Below are 21,313 nucleotides of genomic sequence, written 5' to 3'. Positions count from 1 at the left end.
TTTTTTTTTCAATTCCTTCAAACGTTCATGCATCAAAAGATGATCCTGACATACTGACATGGAAATAATTAGTGATTTTAGTTAGCACAGCTGGGAGATAAGGCAGACCAGCCTTAATGAGGGTCTCCAATCTGGAGCACATTAAAGTAAAAACAATTTTTCCCCCAATACCAAAGTACATTCTACTGTTGAATACACGAAATGAGTTATTTTGCAAAATAGAAAGAGTATAATTGGATTCAGAACAAGTTCAATGCATTAAGAAAGGAGACGCCTTGGAACTCTGGGGCCTGGGAATTAGATGGTCTCAGATGTTCACCAATATGATTCTAGAACACACTGTTCATACAGTGAGGTTTTTAACTACTCTATGTATCCTAAATATCTTTCCTGGATAATGCCTACTTGGAGGATCAAAATTAAAAATAAAAACTATCAAATTTATTAGAAGCATGCCAACCAACCTTTCTGAATTCAGTCTGACAGCTGAGTACATACTTGGCAGGAGGAAAGTGTGGTCACATCACCCCAGATCAACAGTAGCAAGCACATCTGGAATCCTAATGATCTCAGGAGCTTTGGGGCCTTTGGGGGACAACCATCTGGTGCAAAGGAAATCTGAACCAAATGTCCCACCCAACAGAGAGAACCTCACTGTGCTGCTATGAAAAGCAGGCGGCACTACTTCCCTTTGACAACACATCAGTTTCTCAATTAGTGAATGATCAAGATAAATATATGTGCAAAGGGTGTTTACTAACAGACTTGTATCTAAAACCATGACAACCTGGTAGATAAAAAGTCATCAAGGATATAGTCAACAAAAATAAATCCCTTTTTGAAAAGGAATAAGCAAATTCTGTTATCTTTACCTAATCTTTCGGCAATTTCTGAGGATAATGTCAGTTTATGGGCTTCTCCAGACCTCAGTTCTTTAACTGTAAGTGGGGTGGGGGGGTGGTTGGGTCTATCAATTTTATGGCCCCTTCTGTTCCCAACATCTCATCAGCTTGCAACTTTACAGAATAAATGCTGCCCACATAGAGAAAGGACTACTGAGGAGCAAGAAATGACAGCAAACACTGAAGCTGCCTCTAGGAGAGAGGTCATGTTGCGTGACGGCCTCGGGTGGTTGGGAAGAACACTGCATCCAAAGATGACCTCTCAAATGGTTATAAATGTGCTTTATAAACCTGCCAGCAAATTCAGCCATGTCACCCTTGCTCTAAGCTACGTACAAACTATGGCTAGCTTGTAGGGTCCACAGTGCAGCAAGTACACTGTAGGAATGTCCAGCAGATCGACAGCTTCAGAAGAGAACCATGATGTCTGCATGACAAGGAACAGCCTGCAAGGTAATACATGAAGGGCATGATGAAGGAACAGGGCACAGCAGCAGCAGCCAGGGAGGAGGTGATTGTAGAGATTAAATGAGGTACTGCATGTCAAACGTTACGATACTTAGTTCATAGTAGATACTCAAAATGACATATTAGTGATTATTAGTGTTGTTGTTGGTACCGTTGAGTGTGAATATTGGATTTTCCCAGAATGACTAAAAGAGTAAGAGGAAAATTGTTACATTAGGCACTAAAGTGATTAAAGAAGAGGAAGAAGCATCTTGGAGGTTAGGAGGTGATGAGCGTCAAGGGCATGGCTCAGTAGAGCTGCTGAAGTTCTTGAAAGCTATGTTGGAGAGTGGCCACCAAGCTCTTGGCCTCTTGACAGAGGGAGCTGGAGAAGAAGCTGTTCATGCTTGAGGGTCACGGAGAAGATGTGTCACCTTTAGTACAAAGCCAAATTTCAATTAAGGCAGCATTTTCCTGAAGATGTTTCTTTAAGTATGGTTTTTGGTCCAATGTATGTTGGGAAGCTCAGGCTCTTCCCTCCTGGGGATTCAGAGCACATGGCCCAAATGAATGTTTCTGAGACACATCACCTGGCGTTTTCAAAATACAGTTGGCCCACAAACACTGTTTAATATGTGGCACATATCCCGATCTTCCGGAACAAGAGAAGAGGGCAGGAAAAGGAAAAGTTTAATGATTTAATGGAGTTTCCTGACAGCAGTGCCAGAAGATGCTGTAGAATGGGGAAGCCAGGGGGCTCATGGCGGCGCTGGGTGCGAAAAAGAATAAACCAGAGAAGGGCCTGAGTGAACAGCTGTGAGTGCCCAGTGGTCATACCCAGGACTCCCAGAGTTGGAGAGTTGGAGCAGGAGTATCCTTTGAGGAACGTGGTGGCAACTGGATGGACTGTTGATGTTGAAATGAGATTTTGAAATAAGGCATGAGAGTGAGGGAAATAGGTGGTCTGGGCCAGTGGTGGGGCTGCTTTGAGCATGTGAAAGGTAGCTAATGTTGCTTTATTACACTTCAAACCTTTAGTTCAAAAGAGTATCTAGATTATACAGTGGCAGTTGTTCAAAAGAGTAATCTAGATTATACAGTGGCAGTTGGAACACATATTTCACTAGTGAGGAAAAACCTCAAAAAGATTCTCATGCCTTCCAAATAAAAAAAACACTTAAAAGCGTTGTCATCAATACATTTCTCTTTTTAACTTCTGCCTTCTGATGCCAGAAACACAGAATTGATTCTAATGAATTAATATGAGAGTACTCAAGAATCTATGCCATCTTTAATACACTAATGATTAAGCTTTACTTCTAAATTGCCTGAATGGAGGCATATAAAAAGTAAATTATAAAAGTATAACTGGGGCAATTCATTACATACCAATTTACAGCCTTGTAATTTTTATGGTATTTACAGTTTTAAGGTACAGTCCTTGAAGAAACTCAATCACTAGTGATTTATTTATTTATATTATTCACTAATGCTGCACAGAGGAATTGTAGTATCTGGTGTGTTCTCAGAAAGCTCAAGATGTTGCTCATCAATGTATAGATAATTTTTATTTATGTTTTCCATACTCAATACCATTTTTATCTTTGTAGGTGAAGAAAATGGTCTTGATGCGAAAAAGATTTAAAATAATAAAATCGAATTTGAGAAAATTCTAGACAACAATACAAAAATCTAGGATCTGTGGTTTTATTTATGTTTTAGGCCATAATAGTTTTGTCTTCTGGGGAAGCAATTATCTCTTACAAAAAAAGATAAGGACATACCTGCCTGAGATGACTTCTGAGATTCTATAGAAAATCTGTCCTTCCAGGAGGTTGGGGGGACGCTGCAGTTCCATGGGATAAAATGCTAACATAATTATTTTTCCATGACAACATTTCAGGTCACAGTGTGGATTGGGCAAATAATCTGTGTAATTCTGTCAATAACCAGTCTTTAGTGGAGATACAACCATCACAACTGGGGGTGGGAATCCTAAAAATTTTGCCCTAGAGAATGGGTACACTTGAAGATCTTTCCTCCAGTTTTCTCACTAGTTTTAGCTCAAGAGATTTGGAAAGCAGACATGCAACTGAGACTGGAAATAAGTTGACCTAATACCTTGATTAATATAAGACTCATTTGTTCTTTAGAAGTTACACTGACAAAAACTCATTCAATCATGTACTTGCTTTGTGATCTCTACTTCCTCTTTTGTCTTTTTGCTGAACAAAAAAGCATTGGACAAAAACTTATGATTAATAAGGCTAGTAATCCAATGGATACAAGTTATAAGGTGAAGAGAAGTAGTATATTGGCACATTACACGTGATTTGGAATCATAAAATTTCACTGTGTGGGCCTGTTTGATTTCTTTTAGACTTGGGAGACTAAAATGGGGTTTGGGGGACAATGGAAGCAGAGAGAAATGAAGTAAGTGTCCGTATCTTCTCTCACTGAAACCTCACAGCAAATCTATTTATTTTGTATTCTTATACATTTTACAGACAGGGAAACTCTAAGACACAGATAGTGTTAGAGCTGGGCTTTCAATGGAGATCTAATTCCCAAAATGATGCTGGATGCATAGGTGGGCCAGTGACCAATGTTTTTTTCTTTAGTGTTGGATAATATCAAGTAGCAAGCCCAGAGAAACGACAGACTGACCAGTGTGTTTCAGAGGTTTGTTCTTACTGTCCCTTTTAAGCCCCAGAGCTTGAACTACTCCCCATTTTCTATCCCTACCCACCCCTCCTCCAATGCGGTCACCCATGACATGGCATATTGTTAGCTGCTTTGAGAATATTTTTGTACTGCAGAGTTAAGGAAGAGGAAGGAAGCAGTGAGTCCCAGAGTAGAGGGGGAAAATCCCTCTTTTGATGAAACATCCTGTATGGCCACTTCGAAGCTTGGATTTCCCGAAAGTGAGGTTTAGGCAGCATACTCTTGCTTGTCACATGGACTTAGTTCAAAGTCACACCTGCTGTGGCCTGCTGTAAAATTTACCTATATATCACCCACACAAAGCCACAAACACAGAACCCAAAATAGCATTGACCCCTGAGATGTTCAACAAAGAGAAATGGCACTGTTTTTATGAATTAAGTGCATGGGATATACCACAAGGAGGAAGCAAACCCTATAAGCTTAAACATTCACATCCTTTCCATGCTGAGAGATTAATTTTGATGACCGAGGTTAATAATACGGTTATTTGTGTTTGGATATGAAATGTAACTTGATGGATTGGGGAAGCAGGTGCTAGATTAATGCACCCTCCCTGAGACCCATGAGTCATGTCACTGATTTATAAGCTGTCCTTATGATGAAAATGAAAGCCACAGCCAACTCTATGTCATACAATTTATGCCATTCACCAAAATTATACATAATTTCAGTCTGTGCATTTGTGAAATGGTCTATGCCATTTTTGCTTTAAACATCTTTTGCACTTGGTATTTCTAACTTGTCTAAATAAATATTATCATCCGTAATAACCATTACCAATCTATTATGAGCCTTTGTGAAAATGCATATAGCTTTTAGACTTAATCCATGAAATAAACTCTTATGACTTCTGCTTGCATCTTTGATAAACAGCAAGTACTTATAGCTGTTAGGATTTCAATTATGAAGAAAATTGGAACTTTTGCATTCTTCAGGGGTTAGAAATCACTCAAAAAAACATTTCTTCAAATTCTGTTTTTTTTTTTCCACTTGCTTTTATCTAAAACTATGGGTCTGATTAGTATAGTTGATGAAAGCATTGTGCTAAAGGTCAAGGCCCCTTGTTCAAGCCCAGGAAAGGTCAATCAGACTAACCCTCCAAGTCTACTAAAAATTTGTTCTATTAGAGTATGGTGAGATTATGTGAGAGAATATAAACAGATCAGTACAAATCCAGTCTTTAATGCCAGGAAATGTAGCTCAGACCACACTCAACATTGATACAAGGTCAATAATGTCATTTCCTCCATACGAAGACTGGTGACACCTATGCAGACACACCTTAGGGACATTGGTTCTCTTCAACTAGTTACAGCTTTTTGCTTATTCATGGACAAGCAATCTTACCAAACAGAACTCTCTGACTCTGACCTCCATAGGCTCTGCTTCTCCAAGAGGCTGTGGGATTTCTCAAGTCAAACACCAAATGGAGTATATAGCCTGTGATCTTTGGTATCACACCCAAAATGTTTCCTCTCTCTCACTGTATCCTCCCCTCCCCCTAATTGCCATCCTCTTTGAAGCTTTTCAACTCTACATCCTAATTTCACCTTTCTCTTTAGTCACTAAATAAAGGCAAATGTAGCGAACAACAAAGTTTGTTCATAGGTTCTGACCCTCTTTTGAAATCACCACCCCCCATTTCAGTAATGAGAACTTTTTGGTTAGTATCACCCTTTCACCAATCTGAAATCCTTGTTCCTCTTTACAAAACAAGAACTAAGCTTATTGTATTAAATCTCAGGCCCATTTGTCCTTAACAGGGTCAGAACCATAAACCTTAACCCTAGGCCATAAATCTCCAAAGGAAGAATTTCTGGAATCTGACTCTCTCCTATCCATTCTTTATGCCTAATGATAACACTGTTGCGATTGAAACATTTAAATGGACTTTTGTTCCCTGAGGATGGTATATAAGTTATTTTAAATGCCTTGCAAAAAGCTTTAATGACCTGGATTCTTGTTTTCCAGTTCAGTTTTATTTTTCTAGTTTTAATTTTATTAGGTTACTTCAGTCCTTCCAGATATTTGGTTATTGGTCTCCTCTGCCCGGGCTTCTTATCCCCATCCTTTCCTACCTCACTAATTTACTCATCCTTCACCAGTTAGTCAAAATTACTCTTCTGCTGGGAAGCCTTCATTGGTCCCCATGTCGTCAGCTACAGAATCCTCTTAAGTGCAGTCCCTACCTTCCCCTATGGTAGCAGGGATCCCAGTGATCATGACTGCCTGGTTACTTGTGAATATTTTGCCCCTCTCCTGGAAGCACTGCATGGAATACTTTAACTGTCTGATCTATAAATGAAACTCTTAACAAACACTAGTTGAGAGAACAAACCAAGGCTGTGGTCATGGGCTGGGAGGGGATTTGGCATTCTTGTGTCCCTGCCACCATTTTGCATATGTGGTTATTAGCTGAAAGGTCTGCCTTCATCCTGGTATCAGATTGATTGCTTTAAAAATAACACAGTATTGCTGTTACATGCAATTTCAAGCCAAAAAGAGAACTCTAAAGGTCATTAATTTCTTTTCCTTTTTTGGTACCACAAAGTTAATGCATTTAGCATTTTCTAATCTATAAAGACTTATAAGCCCTGCTCCCTAGTACTTACCTAGGGAGTCACCTGTCTGCTACTTATCTAACCCATCCAGAGTTGTTGAATTCTTGCATTTTCCCCCAAACAGAAATCTAGGTGAATCTCCTGAACTGGTTATTTTATAATCAAGTCAAAGGGAAAACACCTACGAGAGTAAGAGAGAAGAGTGATTTGAGAATAGAATTATGTATTTACAGTTATCAAGACTGATGGACACTGGAAAAATAAACTAAAATTATAGATAGCAAGCTGTGGAGTTTGGCTTGACTTCAAAGGGAGTTTTATATGTTCTTATGCCAGTGTCTGCTACTCAAGGTCGATAAGAAAAATTTAATCTTCTTATGGAATAGAGCTGAGTCACTTATATAATATTGGTGTACTCAGCTGGTTGTGATGATTCTCTCAAGAGATGATGTCACTCAAATTGAGGTTTGCTAGAGTCTTGCCTAGGAATAGATTGATTTACTTACTAGCTACAAGGACAAGGGGCTCTAACATTAGCGACAAGTGAAAATAAAATGATTTATTTATCCTGAACACCAAGGGCCAATGCATGTCTTGGCCCATAAGTATTCATCTGAAGTTCTCTGTAAGCAGAATGAATGAGGAGCAATTTATATTATATGAATAGGAAATATCAAGGATATATTAATCACTTTTACTTCCTTTTTCTTTAAAAAGTTTATAAGAAGAGTCTTTTCAGGTTCCCACAGGTAATTTTTAGAATCATTTCACTGTCTTAAGAAATTATCATTATGTCTTTCCCCCAAATTGTTCATTTCTTATTTAATTTATTCTCTATAGAGTGGTTTATACTACAGGGATGTTATTTAATGGATTAAATTCTATCATTTCAGTAAATAATCCAGGGAAAATATATCATAACCCTTGAGAAAAAAATGAAATAATGGCAAAGAATCAAATAGCATACCATTAAATTTTGCTTTATTTCCTTACATTTTGCTTGTAGACTTCTAGTAGTTTATAAAAAATCTTCTTTTAAAAATTTCAGTCTCAAAACTACTAAGATGAAATACTACTATTATTTTAGTGGAAAATAGCCATATGGTTTCTGGGAAGGACTATACTGAAAGGAATAAGTTTAATTAGAAGCAGGAAAGATTTGGATACATATAACAAGAGCCAGCAAGATATGCTCCAACCCAAGAGTAAGTGTAAGCACTGTCTAGAGATTTCTAGAAGAAGGCAGGGGGGACCTTTCCTGGAATATTCTATGTCCTAAATAGCCTGGATGGATTCCCTTATCCCCTTCCAGACTTACCACCTGGGAAAGAGGAGTACTAGTAGGATGTAACTTGTAGGAGAGTGTGGGTCGTAAAAATGAAGTGAGCTATGATTGCAGGAATAAACTTATTTTACCCCCAAGTTTCATCTCTAAAATTTAACTTCTATGCCTTGAATCATGTCTTTAAACACAGCAGAAGCATGTGCCAAGTTGTGGGTAAACAGTCCTTCGATTGGAAGACACAGAGTCCACGCTGCCTCCTTTTATGCCTTGGATCCTGGCAGAATTCTCCTCCAGAGCCCCGGTCTTGACTCTGGGAGAGAAAGGCAGCACTGAACTGGATGGAGGTGGCCTCCTGGCTCTAACAACCCTGGAAACATGGACTGGAAACACAGAAGCACTCTTGGAAAAGGAGGAGACGGCTTCCTGGTTATCGAGCTGTCTGGCCAGATACGAAATGTACACACGGCACAGGCAGAAAGCCATACTCACCTTGGACCTGGCATTCTTTCCCATGCAACCCTTCTGTTGGCAGCAGGTCCCTACTCAGTACCTTTTCTGAAGGAAGAGGGTGTGCCCATTTTAGCTTGAAGCGAACACAGACATTTCCTCTCATGGTCCAAAAAGCAGACCTGGTTCATTTTTTGAGAATGTAATAATCAAGACTCAGTCTGGGGGGAAAAAAGTCTGCCACAGATTGGATTAAAAGACAATTTAAATCTATATAGAAAGGATTCATTTAACTCGATGAAAATGAACACAAAATTGCAACAGAGAAAGAGGCAAGGGTAGAAAGAAATCATTCCCATGATGAATTACAAGCCATTGTTTTTAAAATGGAAAAAAATCCTTCATTTTTTTGGTGACCAAAGAAATGCATATCCCATCACTGAAGTATCATTTCATTAAAGTAACAAAAATTAAAACATGCCGCCTTCAAGGGAGAGTGTGCTAGCGGAGTAGCTTTGTTCATATAATGCTCGACTGACTCAATTCTTCCTAAATTGGTCTCAGTAGTACATTGACAAGTACAGTAATTATCTTCAAACTCTTTTATAGGGCATTTATACCAAGGTTCGATGTATCCCAAGGTTATTCAAATTGTGGGGGAAAAAACACTTGCAGCCTTATCAGAGAAAAATAATAACATGAAAGGACTAACAGTAGATAGATGATTACATACCATGATATCAATCTGATGTGATGTTAACCATAATGATAGTTATTAAACTTATGTGAAAACATACATATTTCCAATGAATGCTAAGTGAGAAAAAGGTAGCTTCACTATCACATACTCACTATGACAAAAACCAGGTACGAGATAAGTACACAGGCGATGGGAAGGGGGTGGGGAACTGAGGGAGAACATGCACCAAAACACAGCTGGTATATAAAGAAAATGGATTTTTTTTTCAGATTTAAAAATTTACTGATAATACCCCTTAAACATGTAAAGGAAAGCTAGCAGTTTTGTTTTCTATAAAAGATCTAAATTGGCTAACAGTTTTCCATTTTTTAAAAATTACTCTTATTAACATATAATGTATTATTTTCCCCAGGGGTACAGGTCTGTGAATCATCAGGCTTACACACTTCACAGCACTCACCATAGCACACACCCTCCCTAATGACCATAATCCAACCACCCTCTCCCTACCCCCCCACTACCCAGCAACTCTCAGTTTGTTTTGTGAGATTAAGAGTCTCTTATGGTTTGTCTCCCTCCCACATGTCAATAAAGCTGCTATAATAATTCTTACCTGAATTTTTGAAAATCATGCAGAAAAGTTAGAAAAGAGGTAGACTGATATTAAAAGACATAAAACCTAAAAATGGGTATTTTAGCCAGCTAACAGCTCTTAGCAGAAGCTATAGGATGACAAGGCAATCTTCACTGTGGCTCTTGGCCAAAGAGAATTGCTTGAATTAGAAGTCACTTAGGACATTTCAAATTACTGTAGAACACAAGGAAAAAATACTGAAAACATCAAAGAGAAACCAATAGAGTTTCCTCTATTTTATATACCCCTGCTTGAAAATACACATTTTTTAAAATGCTGCTTTTCTAGTGAAAAGATTTCCAAGGTTTTTTTGGGGGGGAGGTGGTAAAAGTATCTTTCTTCTAATTCTGCCTCTGTATTAGAATAATAATTTCAGATATCTAATGGCAATAGTAATTAGAGAGATTTTCACTGTCCTAAGGGGATAACTTACTTAGTCATTTTTAATGTCTCCTAAGACATATTATTTTCCAGGTAGTATTCTTTTATTATTATTATTATTATTTTAATGAAGAAAGTATAGAAATGTGATGAATGATGTTTTGCTTACGACTGATTTACTTGTTTTAAAGTCTTTCCAGATTTTATTACACTTAGGTGTGTTTGCCAACTGATAATATTTCAAATGTTATTTATGTTTTTTTTCTCCCAATGATTTATTTGTTTATTGAGGGGGAGTGCAGAGAGTGCACAAGAAGGAGGGGCATAGGTAGAGAGAGAATCTCAAGCAGATTTCCCGCTGAGAGCAGAGCCCCACAGGGCACTCGATCTCAGGACCTCGAATTTCAACCTGAGCAGAAACCAAGAGTCCAGTGCTTAAATGTCTGGCCATCCAGGTGTTCCTGCTTATGGTTTTGTTTTTGTTTTTGTTTTTCTTAAGAGCTCATTTGCTCCTCATCCTCTCCTCAGTCCTGTGAGGTGGGCAGCACTGTTTTCTTCTTCAGGGCTTGCAGGAGAGCTTCAGACTATCGAGTAACAAGCAAACGTGGCTACAGTCATGTGATCTGCCAGAGGCAGAGCCTGATGTAGAACCCAGGATTTTGGATTGAATCTCATCTACCCCACTATATTCTCAATATACAGAGCAACAAAGGGGGCTCTTTTTCCTGCCCCCCCTCCCCACTTAGCAGTCTCATCTTTTATTTTATGTGATTAGTGATTTCCCAAAGACTACATGGCATAAAATTTGGTGCAGAACAAGAACCATTATGAGCGCTAAGCCTAGAAATCACCCTACATTCTTCGGAGACCATAATATGTCATGCCAAGAGTAGAAAACTGGGGGAAGAGGGCAATAGAAGCACTATTATTTTATTCCCTATAAGCCTTCATAAAAAAAAAACAAACATTTTTACTATGTAAATTGAAAGAAACCAGAAATCTATATTGCCATCTGGATGATTTAAGTATATTTTTTATAGCCTCCTCTTAAGAAGGATCAGAAAAACTCAAGGCGATATGAAAGTAAGTCAGCATGGAAACTGTTGCTCAGCTGACCACTTTGTACTGAGCTTCCTGGGCTTCAAAGAAACAGTTCAACAATTTTGAGAGGAAATAAAATGGTAACAGTGCGCCTCCTTGGGCTGTGGTAGCCCAACAGATGGAGGTAAGGTCTCTCAAACACCGAAGAAGCCTCTTGGGGCTGACTCGCTCCCAGAACTGTGTAAAGTCTGCTTCATTAGAAGTGCCTTCTATTATTGTCTTTGGGGAGTCTCTGAGGAGGAAGAAGAGGCAGTGACCTTATATTTCATTGCAGCAAAGACTCAGGGTTAATTCTTTTGTCTGTAGTAACGTGTTAATAACTTCTCCAAATCAGATGGCTCCTTCTGGAGGGTTGACTTCACTAGGGCCTGGAAAACAGGGCATGGTGCCCTGGCACCAGCTGTTGGTCGCTGACTAAGCACCTCTCAAGCTGCCTTCCATTGGAAGACAGAGGAGTCTGAAGAAATCCTGCCTCCGCCAAATCTATCCCATATGAGAGGGCAAGCTTAATGAGAATCAGCCGTGAGCCCTGGCCATGCAGTGCCTCTGGAATGCACAGGATTTCCAGCCAGCATGGGCTGCAGAGTTTGCGGCCTTAGTCTCTGCTTTTCATGTTCAAAAAACTTTTGTGAACAAAATTTCAATTTCAGGTAATAAAGCCAATGAGGAAAAAAAAAAGAACACCTCAACCTTACAGCGCATGCACAGGGTCTGGAGGAGACAGGAAGATGAACAAACATTAGACCCAATGACTGCGGGGAGTGTAAAGAATAAATGGACATAATGAAGACATTGGACAGGGCAGGGCAGCATAACTGACAAACAGAAGTAGAAGCTAGGTGTCGCGGAAGCATAAAGATCATGCACTGTCCATTTTCTTCCAGGAGTCTTTCTCTGTAGTGATGGAATGGTTTCGAGGTGGGAAACCATCTTCATGATGATGCCTGACTTTCAACTGATAGGCTGAGTTGTAACTAGTTACTTTCTACAAGTGAGTCTCCTGGTGGGCATGGCATTTTCCCCAAACTCATGGGTCATATATTATTATGGTCTGAAAAACTCAACCAGTAGAGACAAAGCTGAAGTCCTTCTTGACTACCTTTCCTCCACCTCATTACTTCTCTATTCTAACCCCCAGAAGGGGGTAATTACCAGTTCAGTTTGGTGAGCATACTTCCAGATCTTTCTACTTGCATTTTTAAACACAGACATACAAACGTGTGCACACAAACATTCATAGATAGACACATACATACACATTGAGAGAAAAATATGAAGTTAAAAAAATAAATGTGACGTTAATATTATATATATATAATGTACATATATATAATGTAATATATATATATATATTATTCACCTTCAACTTGCTTTCCTAACTTAATATAACTTGGGATACATCAGTATATACGGGCATTGTTTTTAACTGCTGTATACTGTCCCACAATACGGAGATGCTATAATCAACAATTCCCTCTGAGTTTACAGTCTTGTTACCCACAGATGGTCCCCCACCCCCATTTTTTTTTTTTGTTTTTTTTTTTGCCATCTCCAATATCACAATGGCTATTATTGTACCCATCCCCAGTATTACACAAGCAAGGATGTATTGAGAGTAGATGTGGACACACAGATTTGCTAAATTAAAAGGTATGAGATCTTAAAAATTTTTAATAGAGGAACATTGCTGCAAAACTTCTACCAGCAACATTTTGGCTCATGTTTTCACCAACATGACGTTATCAATCTTTTCAACCTTTTGACAATCTGATCGATTAAAAGCAAATACAATCCTGCAATTTCATTTTGCATTTTCTTGGCGGTGGAATAGATACTTAAAAGTTTTTAGTTTCCTTTTTTCATTTTCTAAGTAAATCTAGAGTTAATACTAGGGTATTTGTGGATTCTAGGTGAAAGGATTGGCCAGGGATGGCAGTTGGCTCTCATGTTGTTGTTAGTTTCTAATTTTACCAAATTGTAATCAGCTCATGTGGTCTGTGTGATTTCTGCTTTTTGGAATTTGATGAGATATGCTTCATGATCTATTTCTTGGTCAGTTTATGCAATTGTACCATGTATGCTTAAAATAAGTGTTTTCTTTCTTTATTAGATACAAATTTCTACATAAATCATATGTGGTTAATTGTTTTATTAAAATCCTCTACCCTTACTTATTTTTAGTCTTCTCAGAAGACTCAAGAAGTATGACAAAAACTCCCCTCTATGACACAAATCAACTAATTTTTCATTGTATTTCTATTAGTGGTTGTTTTAGAGACCTCCATATTGTCTTATTAAGTACAAAAAGTTTCGTGAAATTTTTTTTTTTAAGATTTATTCATTTATTATTTGAGAGAGAGTGAGCATGTGGGGCAGGGGGAGGGCAGAGGGATAAAGAGAATCTCAAGCAGACTCCCCAGGAAGAACAGAGCCTCATGTGGGGCTCAGTCTTACAAACCTGAGATCATGACCCTGAGACCATGACCCGAGTCGAAATCAAGAGGCAGACATTTAACTAACCAAGCAATCCAAGTGCCCCAGGTTTGTGAATGTTTTATCTTCTTGGTAGGTATCTCTCATCAATGTGAAGTATTCCTCTTTGTTTTTTCAAATTTTTTTTTGCCTTAGATTGTACCTTGTCTGAAATTTATATTGCTAAAACTACATTCCTTTTATTAGACCTTGCCCCAAACATCTTTATTTTCCTACTTACTGAGTCCTTTTGAATATGTAGACTTGCAGTGATCCCATCTGTTGGAGTGGTTCTTTGATGTGATCCTTTTGGACTGTGGTTTCCTCATGGACTTCATAATCCTACATGCCTTCTGTTTTTCAGAGATTCCTCATTGTCTCTTATTTATACAATGGCATGTCTTGTTTTCTAGCAATATTATAAATTAAAATGTTTGTGCGTGTGTGTGTTTTCCTGTAATTTAGGGCAGGAAGGAGGGAGGACATTATACCATCAGGCTCCAATCTTAAACCAATCCTATGCTTTCCTTCATTCTAGATTTTCTTCCTTATCCCTACTCTAAAACAGACCTTTCTCTTTTCCTTTCAGCTTGGTTGTTCTTGATGTTGAAGGTGCTGTGAGAGATGGTACAGAACAAAGTCTGTAAATATGTTTAGTCAACATACACCCCATGAAAAGCTACTTCGGTCTCTATTTTTTTATGGCCCAAAAGTTGATTTCAGACTGAAATTCTACAACTTGAGTTCCACTAGTATGTATTACTCAGTAATTACTCAGTAATACTCAGTAGTAATTACTCAGCTTACATAGCTCAGTGTTATCATCTTTCCATCTCATTTCCATAAAGCTCTGTTTAATTTGTAAAGAGTCCATTTTAGACAGCACTACTAGTGACATCACAATATTGGTATTCATTTGGGTGATTTATTGGCAATACATATATCCTAGCATCTTCCGTGGGAGAAATATGTTTAAAGGCTCCTAACTAGACTATTGGCAAAGCCTGGCACAAACTAACTGCAATATAACTCTTACCAAGTTCTAGCCATTGAAAGTTGCATTTAGAATGTACTATTTTTTGAATTATTATTTTTGAGAGAGAGAGGGCCTACAGATGAGTTGCAGGGGAAAGGCAGAGAGAGAGGAAGAGGATCTTAAGCAGGCTGCACACTCAGTGCAGAGCCCCATGGGGGACTCGATCCCATGATCCTGAGATCATGACCTGAGCCAAAATCAGGAGTCAGATGCTTAACCAACTGAGCCACCCAGGTGCCCCTAGAATGTACTATTTTTAAAGTCAGAACCCACTCCTACCCCCATATTCTTAAAGGACTAGTACTCTATTTGTGCTCTTATTTTATTTGAAACATTCTTACCTCATTTTCTATGTTTTATCTTTTCATGCCAGGTGCAGAGTTTATTTTCATTTATAGATCAATTCCAACTATAGGATTTCAGACTAAGAGGTTTAGAGTTAATTGGATTAGGCTCTTCATATGTTTGAGAGGTTATGTGACTTGCTCAAGTTCATATATTGACTTTGTGGCAGAGCTGGCATCAGAATGTGGGTTGCCTGACTCCAGCACACTATTTATACGTAAGTTTACACTTACAAAATGTTTTAAAAATCCCTCATCCTCAAATTACTAAAAAACTCCAGGAAAGACCAGATGGCAAGCGTGAATAATCTTGATTTTCATAGGAGGGAACATTGAAAGGGAAGGATGAATTAATGACTTACTTAAAATTATCCACATCAGGGGGGCCTGGGTGACTCAGTGGGTTAAAGCCTCTGCCTTCGGCTCAGGTTATGATCCCAGGGTCCTGGGATTGAGCCCCACATTGGGCCCTCTGCTCAGCAGGAGCCTGCTTCCCTCTCTCTCTCTCTGCCTTCCTCTCTGCCTACTTGTGATGTCTGTCAAATAAATAAATAAAATCTTTAAAAAAAATTATTCACATCAAGAGTTGTCGGAGGAAAGGCTTAAGAGTCTTTACTACGAGCCCTGTGTATCTAACAGCTTCTCTATCTTCTTCTCATCATAGAAGGCCACTCCCTAAAAAGACAGAGGGGCCTTCTCAAGGAACTATCTCATGGTTTCACTCTGATAAGAACACAAAATATAAGTTCATTGTTAAATTGTTAACATATCAAATGTCTTCTTGATTCGTGGTGATCTTAAGAAAAAAACTTAGCAAAGTCAGAGGCAGTTATCCACTGTAAATCAGTGAATGATTCAACTATTATTTCAGATAAAGTAAAAGGATGAATCACAGTGTTGCCTTAAATTCCTTCCAGCTCTTTGTTTATTGTTTCCTCTTATATGGAATTCCAATTATTCATTAATCTATCCCTAGCTCCTAACAAATGGGGCATATACCAGGCCCTCAAGTAAACAGTTAGTACTAGGCCTTTGTGCTCTGTGTAGGATTTCTAGAGCCCTCTTTCTACCTCTAAGTTATGAATAGTTCTTTAGACTCTGAGGAGTTGGCAAATTCTTTTAGACTCTAAGAGTCTAAGAGTCTGAAAACTAAGGCTGGTGGACCAGCCACATGTTTTTGTAAATAAAAACTTTTATTTGAACACAGTCAGGCCCATTCATTTGTATATTATCTATGGCTGCTTTCCCTACAGGGCAGAGCTGAACAGAAATGACAGCAACTAAATGTCCTGCAAAGCCTAAGATGTTTACTATCTGGCCCTTTGCAGAAAAAGTTTGCCAATCCTTGCATTTAGAATCTATTTATTGCCTTTTATGGTCAATCTGGAGTTGAGTCAGTGTCTAGCTAAACAACAAATGTGCCACGACAAATGTTCATAGATCAGCAAAGTGTTAACTTAGTCATGGAAGTCTAATTTAGTGTTACAGATTCATAGACTTAGCTACTACGAAGATCAGCATAAGTAATAATGATTTCTATTTGCATGGCACTTTCTAGGATATGATATAATTTATATGTGTTATCTCATTTGATCTTTCTAATAACCTTAGAAAGTAGGCAGGAAAAAGACTTGGAGACATCACATATCCTAGAATTGAACTCAGATTCAAGCATTTTTAATACAGCTGAAATGATTCTTTTATCTCTGGAAAACATTTCCTTCAGAAAAAAAAAAGCAGGAAGGAGTTATTAACATTTATTATCTTATAATGCACTGTTCTAAAATAATGTATCTGTAGATGATTTGCAATTAATTGTACTTTGTAATAACATGTTCTGTCTTCCTAATTTGTGGTTTTATGTCAATAAGATGATAATAAAAATAACATAGGCATTTAATCTAAGGGTTTAAAAAGTCAAAATAAATACAAGCCTCACTGAGTTATAAGTGAAAAATACAATCTTAAATTTTTGAAATCTTAAAACCTGCAAGGTAAGTCAGTTATTTGGCTTTCTTAGATTTGCAAAATTGAAAAACAAAAAAATAAAACTCTTGGCAGAGTAGGAAAAAAATAAGTCTTAGTGAAAAATATGAGTATATATAAAGAATATGAGTACTACCCATGGGAACAATAGTGAAATATGGATTGATATGGTGCTCTCCTGTGGGTCAAATCATATTGAGATAAATATTTCAGTGAAAGCTATAAATTCATCAATGAGGGTTATGATATATTTCTTGCATTAAAGTCAGAATCATACAGTATACTGTATGATTCCAACTATATTCCAACTCTGGAAAAGGCAAAACTGTGAAGAGTAAAAAGATCAATGGTTGCCAGGGTGTGGGAGAGATGAACTGGAGGAGTACAGGGGATTTTTAGGTCAGTGAAACTGCTCTATATGATACTCTAATAATGGATACATGTCATTATAAATTTGTCCAAACTTAACACCAACAGCAAACCCTAATGGAAACTATGGTCTTTAGCTGATGATATGTCGACATAGGTTCATCAATTGGCATAAATATACCACCCTGGTGAAGGGTGTTGGGGGTAGAGGAGGCTGTACTTTTGTGGGGGCAGGGAGTACATGGGAAATCTTTATATCTTCCATTTAATTTTGCTGTGGAGCTAAAATTTTTCCAATAAATAAAGGCTATTTAAAAAAAAAAAAAAGTACTGGGTGGTGAGTGGCCTGTGTCAGTTGAGCGTCTGACTCTTGATTTCAGCTCTAGTCATGATCTCAGGGTTGTGGGATCAAGCCCCACATCAAGTTCCATGCTGGATGTGGAGCCTGCTTGAGGTTCTCCCTCTCCCCTTCCCAAATTGAGTACAGTGGGCTAGAAAATGTCACATTCAGTATTTTCCTCAGACGTTTCATACATATGTATTAAATATGCTTGGCCTAGAATCCTTTCAGGATAATGGATCCAGAACAAAAATGAACTTACTTCACACCCAGACTGAGTTTCCCATGAGCATGATTCTTTCTCCTGAGGGAGAACACCTCTTTGGAAAGCATGGTCTCCCAGGCATGTTGGACACAAGGCAGACTCAAAATCTGGCTCCCCTGGAGGGATGTGCATGACTGAGTGGCCTGTGTACTTCAGGCTGGGACTCTGATGCTTGTCCACACTGACCATTGGGCTCTTGATCCATCTTCGTACCTACAACACACAAAAGAAGAAAATGCATTTTACCTCCTGTGATGTTTAAAGGGACTCCAGTGGGAAATATGGTGGACAGATACTCATGAAAGGAGAGTTCAGTCTCATGACTTCTCCATCTTTCAAGTTTTAATACAATCCAAATGGGTCAATTCGGACCAATCATTTCTTAGGCATGTGTGGTTTTTGGCTGGTCATTTCATCTCATTGAGTCTGTCTCCCCATCTGAGGATGATTGGGATAATAATATTTCCTTCCAGGTTGTCATGAAGATTTTACAATGTTTTTCTATGTCCAATTGTTTTGCCTGGCACATAGTGTTCAAGTACATGATGGCTATTTTACTTTTACTCTTACTATTATGATAATGCTGACAGAATGATTCACAAATGTCTTAGACAAATTGCTAGCCATTCTTACTGGAGGAAACACTAACCTATGATTGCCAGCTTAAGACCCAATTGCTGCTAAATGAATTGACATATATCTCACTACTGCAAAAAACCTGATTATAAAAGAAGTTGCTTCTGGTTAAGAAATTATTTCACAGTTGTTTTTAAAATTTGAAAACTTACCACTTGTCTTCTTTACATGTAGAATTCCTATAAGACACAGAGAATATAGAAAGCTTTTCTAATATGAAAAGGGATATTGTTTCCTACAATAATTCCTATAAAAGGAATTAATGTAAATGTTTGACATTGGTTGTCTTGCTTAATCCTCAGAACAATTTTTACTATTACTAATTCCATCCTACAGATGGGAAAACAAAGGCACAGAGAGCTGAAGCAAATTTCCCCAAGACACAATGCTGGTATTGAGCAAAGTCACCTTGAATCCAAATCTATTCCTTTATGAGAATAGAATTTTAACAAGCATTACAGCACTGTAAGATTTGTGGTCACTGAATGCTTGAAATGTATCTTGGTTTAATATTTGTCTTCCATTATCTTTGAAACTCCTGAGGATTTAGCCCAACTGGTGAAATCAGCATATACCAAAAGAACAAAGAAATGAAATGACAGTATTGAATTATAGTTAGTAATGTTACAATTAAATATTTTAAGGATAGACTGAGAAGAAACTAAAATTGCAAAAGCAAAAAAAGAATTAAGAAATTTGGTGGAATATTATGCCATCACTAAAAATAAATATAAAGACTCTGGCAATATGGAAAATGCTTAGAACATAATTATATGAAAAAAAGGCCAAATACAGAATTTTTCAGTCACTATAATTACAAATGTAAAAATGTATGTTCTACCTACAGATAAAACAAGAAAGTTAACAGGCAAAATAAAAACTGTTATATTCATTGTTATATGCATTGATTAAAGGTGTTTTAGTTTTCCTTCTTTTTACAGTGTAACTTTTCAAAGAACAATGTCTTTTAAAGTTTACAAGAATCTCAAACAGTTAAAATCCTCATATTTCTTTCTTTGGTTACATATGTGTCTTTTAATTGCTTTATTTATATATACTCTTTTCAATAGCCATTTATCTTTTTGGGTTTACAATCCTAATAAATATGTTAATATTTGGGAGGTATCCTTGAGTATTTCTTGCACTTCAAGGTCCCATTAACATATTAGTAGGTATCTTCAAAGTATTTGATTCATTAATGAAAGTCTAAATGAAACTCTAAAAGTTTGAAACTATGATAGAATCTCTCTTCTTCATGTTAGGACTAAATGTATTTTTCATCAGTCTAAAAAGTACTAAATTTCATTAGAGATGGAAAAAGATTTTTAGTACTCTTATTAGGAGGGTTTTGAGCTTGAAGTCTGGTGACCATTCTTGACTAGTTGCCAACCTTGTTTTAAATTCAATCTTTTATTCTGGCTTACTTTCAATGTCCCTTCTGCCAAGTAGATTTAACTTTGGGGTTTCTGTGAATGAATTTATATGGCCTGACTGATTAAGAATTTTAGTATATTGAAATGTATATCTTAAATTTATGGACAACTTTATTTAGAGTAAATCTTATATAATACTGTCTGACAATTATTCAATTTATAATGGAAGAATGTCCCTGTGACTGAATCTAAGCTTTCATTACATTATAGAAAAAACAAACTGGTTTTATCAAAGGATGAGAATTTTGAGACATTATATCTCAATTCAAAGTACACAATGATCTATAAACTTAAGTGATTTGTTGTATATTAGAAATCACTGGGACCAAGAATCACATAGAGAATTGTCATTTCATTTGATGCCTAGCTACGAATTACCCAAAAGAGTTCAGATTACCTTGAGCACATGCTGTCAAATAACCAATATATGTCTTTATAGAATTTCAGAGTTGGAAGATACCCAAAGATATTAGTAATTTGCCTAAAGATACACTGTAAATTATTATGTGGTCAAAACCATACCTAATGGTTTAAGCAATTCATTGAACCAATTTCTACCAGGTTAGAAGTTGGCAAACTCAATGTCTTCAGAGGCTGGCAGGAACAGGAAATGTGTAAAGGCCTAAGACCAGCATATGAACATAGGGAGTGGTAGGGACTATGGCAAACTGGGAGTGCAATTAAATTTAAAAACAAAACAAATAAACAAACCCCCCAAGCAAACAAATAAACAAGACTGTGAAAAAAAAACCCTAGTCAAATAGACCTCATACCTTTAAGGGTCACAATTTAACTCCTGAAGTTATTCCTTTTTTTTTTTTTTAAATATTTTGTTTATTTATTTTGAGGGAAAGCGAGAGTGCATGAGCTGGGGGTAGGGACAGAGGCGGAGGGAGAGAGAGAATTTCAAGATTCCTGTGCTGAGCACCAAGCCTGATGCTGGATTACATCCCACAACTGAGAGATCAGGGCCTAAGCTGAAATCAAGAGTTGGACACCCAACCAACTGAACCACCAAGACGCCACCCCCTTAAGTTATTCTACTAGGTAGAAATAAGTATGAAGTAGAATTCCATGAAGTAGAAATAAAATGATTCGATATCTTCTAACTTTTTCTTTTTCTTTTCTTTTTTTTTTAAGACTTTGTTTATTTATTTGAGAGAGAGCCAGAGAGAGAAGAGCAGCAGGGGGAGGGGCAGAGGGAGAGAAAGCAGCAGACTCACTGCAGAGCAGGGAGCCCCACATGG

At 37.5% G+C, this 21,313-nt stretch overlaps 1 protein-coding gene across 1 annotated transcript in view; it reads right to left on the bottom strand.

The window, feature by feature from the left end:
* SGK1 (serum/glucocorticoid regulated kinase 1) overlaps positions 1-21,313 on the bottom strand; it is a 110,605-nt gene that overhangs the window by 49,098 nt on the left and 40,194 nt on the right. Inside the window, exon 2 of the mRNA XM_046005794.1 lies at positions 17,995-18,210. Coding sequence (XP_045861750.1) covers positions 17,995-18,210 — 216 coding nt within the window. The remainder of the gene's footprint in view (positions 1-17,994; positions 18,211-21,313) is intronic.

This window comes from Meles meles, chromosome 5 (genome assembly GCF_922984935.1).
Source record: "Meles meles chromosome 5, mMelMel3.1 paternal haplotype, whole genome shotgun sequence".
Taxonomy (NCBI): Eukaryota; Metazoa; Chordata; class Mammalia; order Carnivora; family Mustelidae; genus Meles; species Meles meles.
Note: the sequence above shows the minus strand (reverse complement) of the source record. Positions and strands in the feature narration are given on the sequence as shown.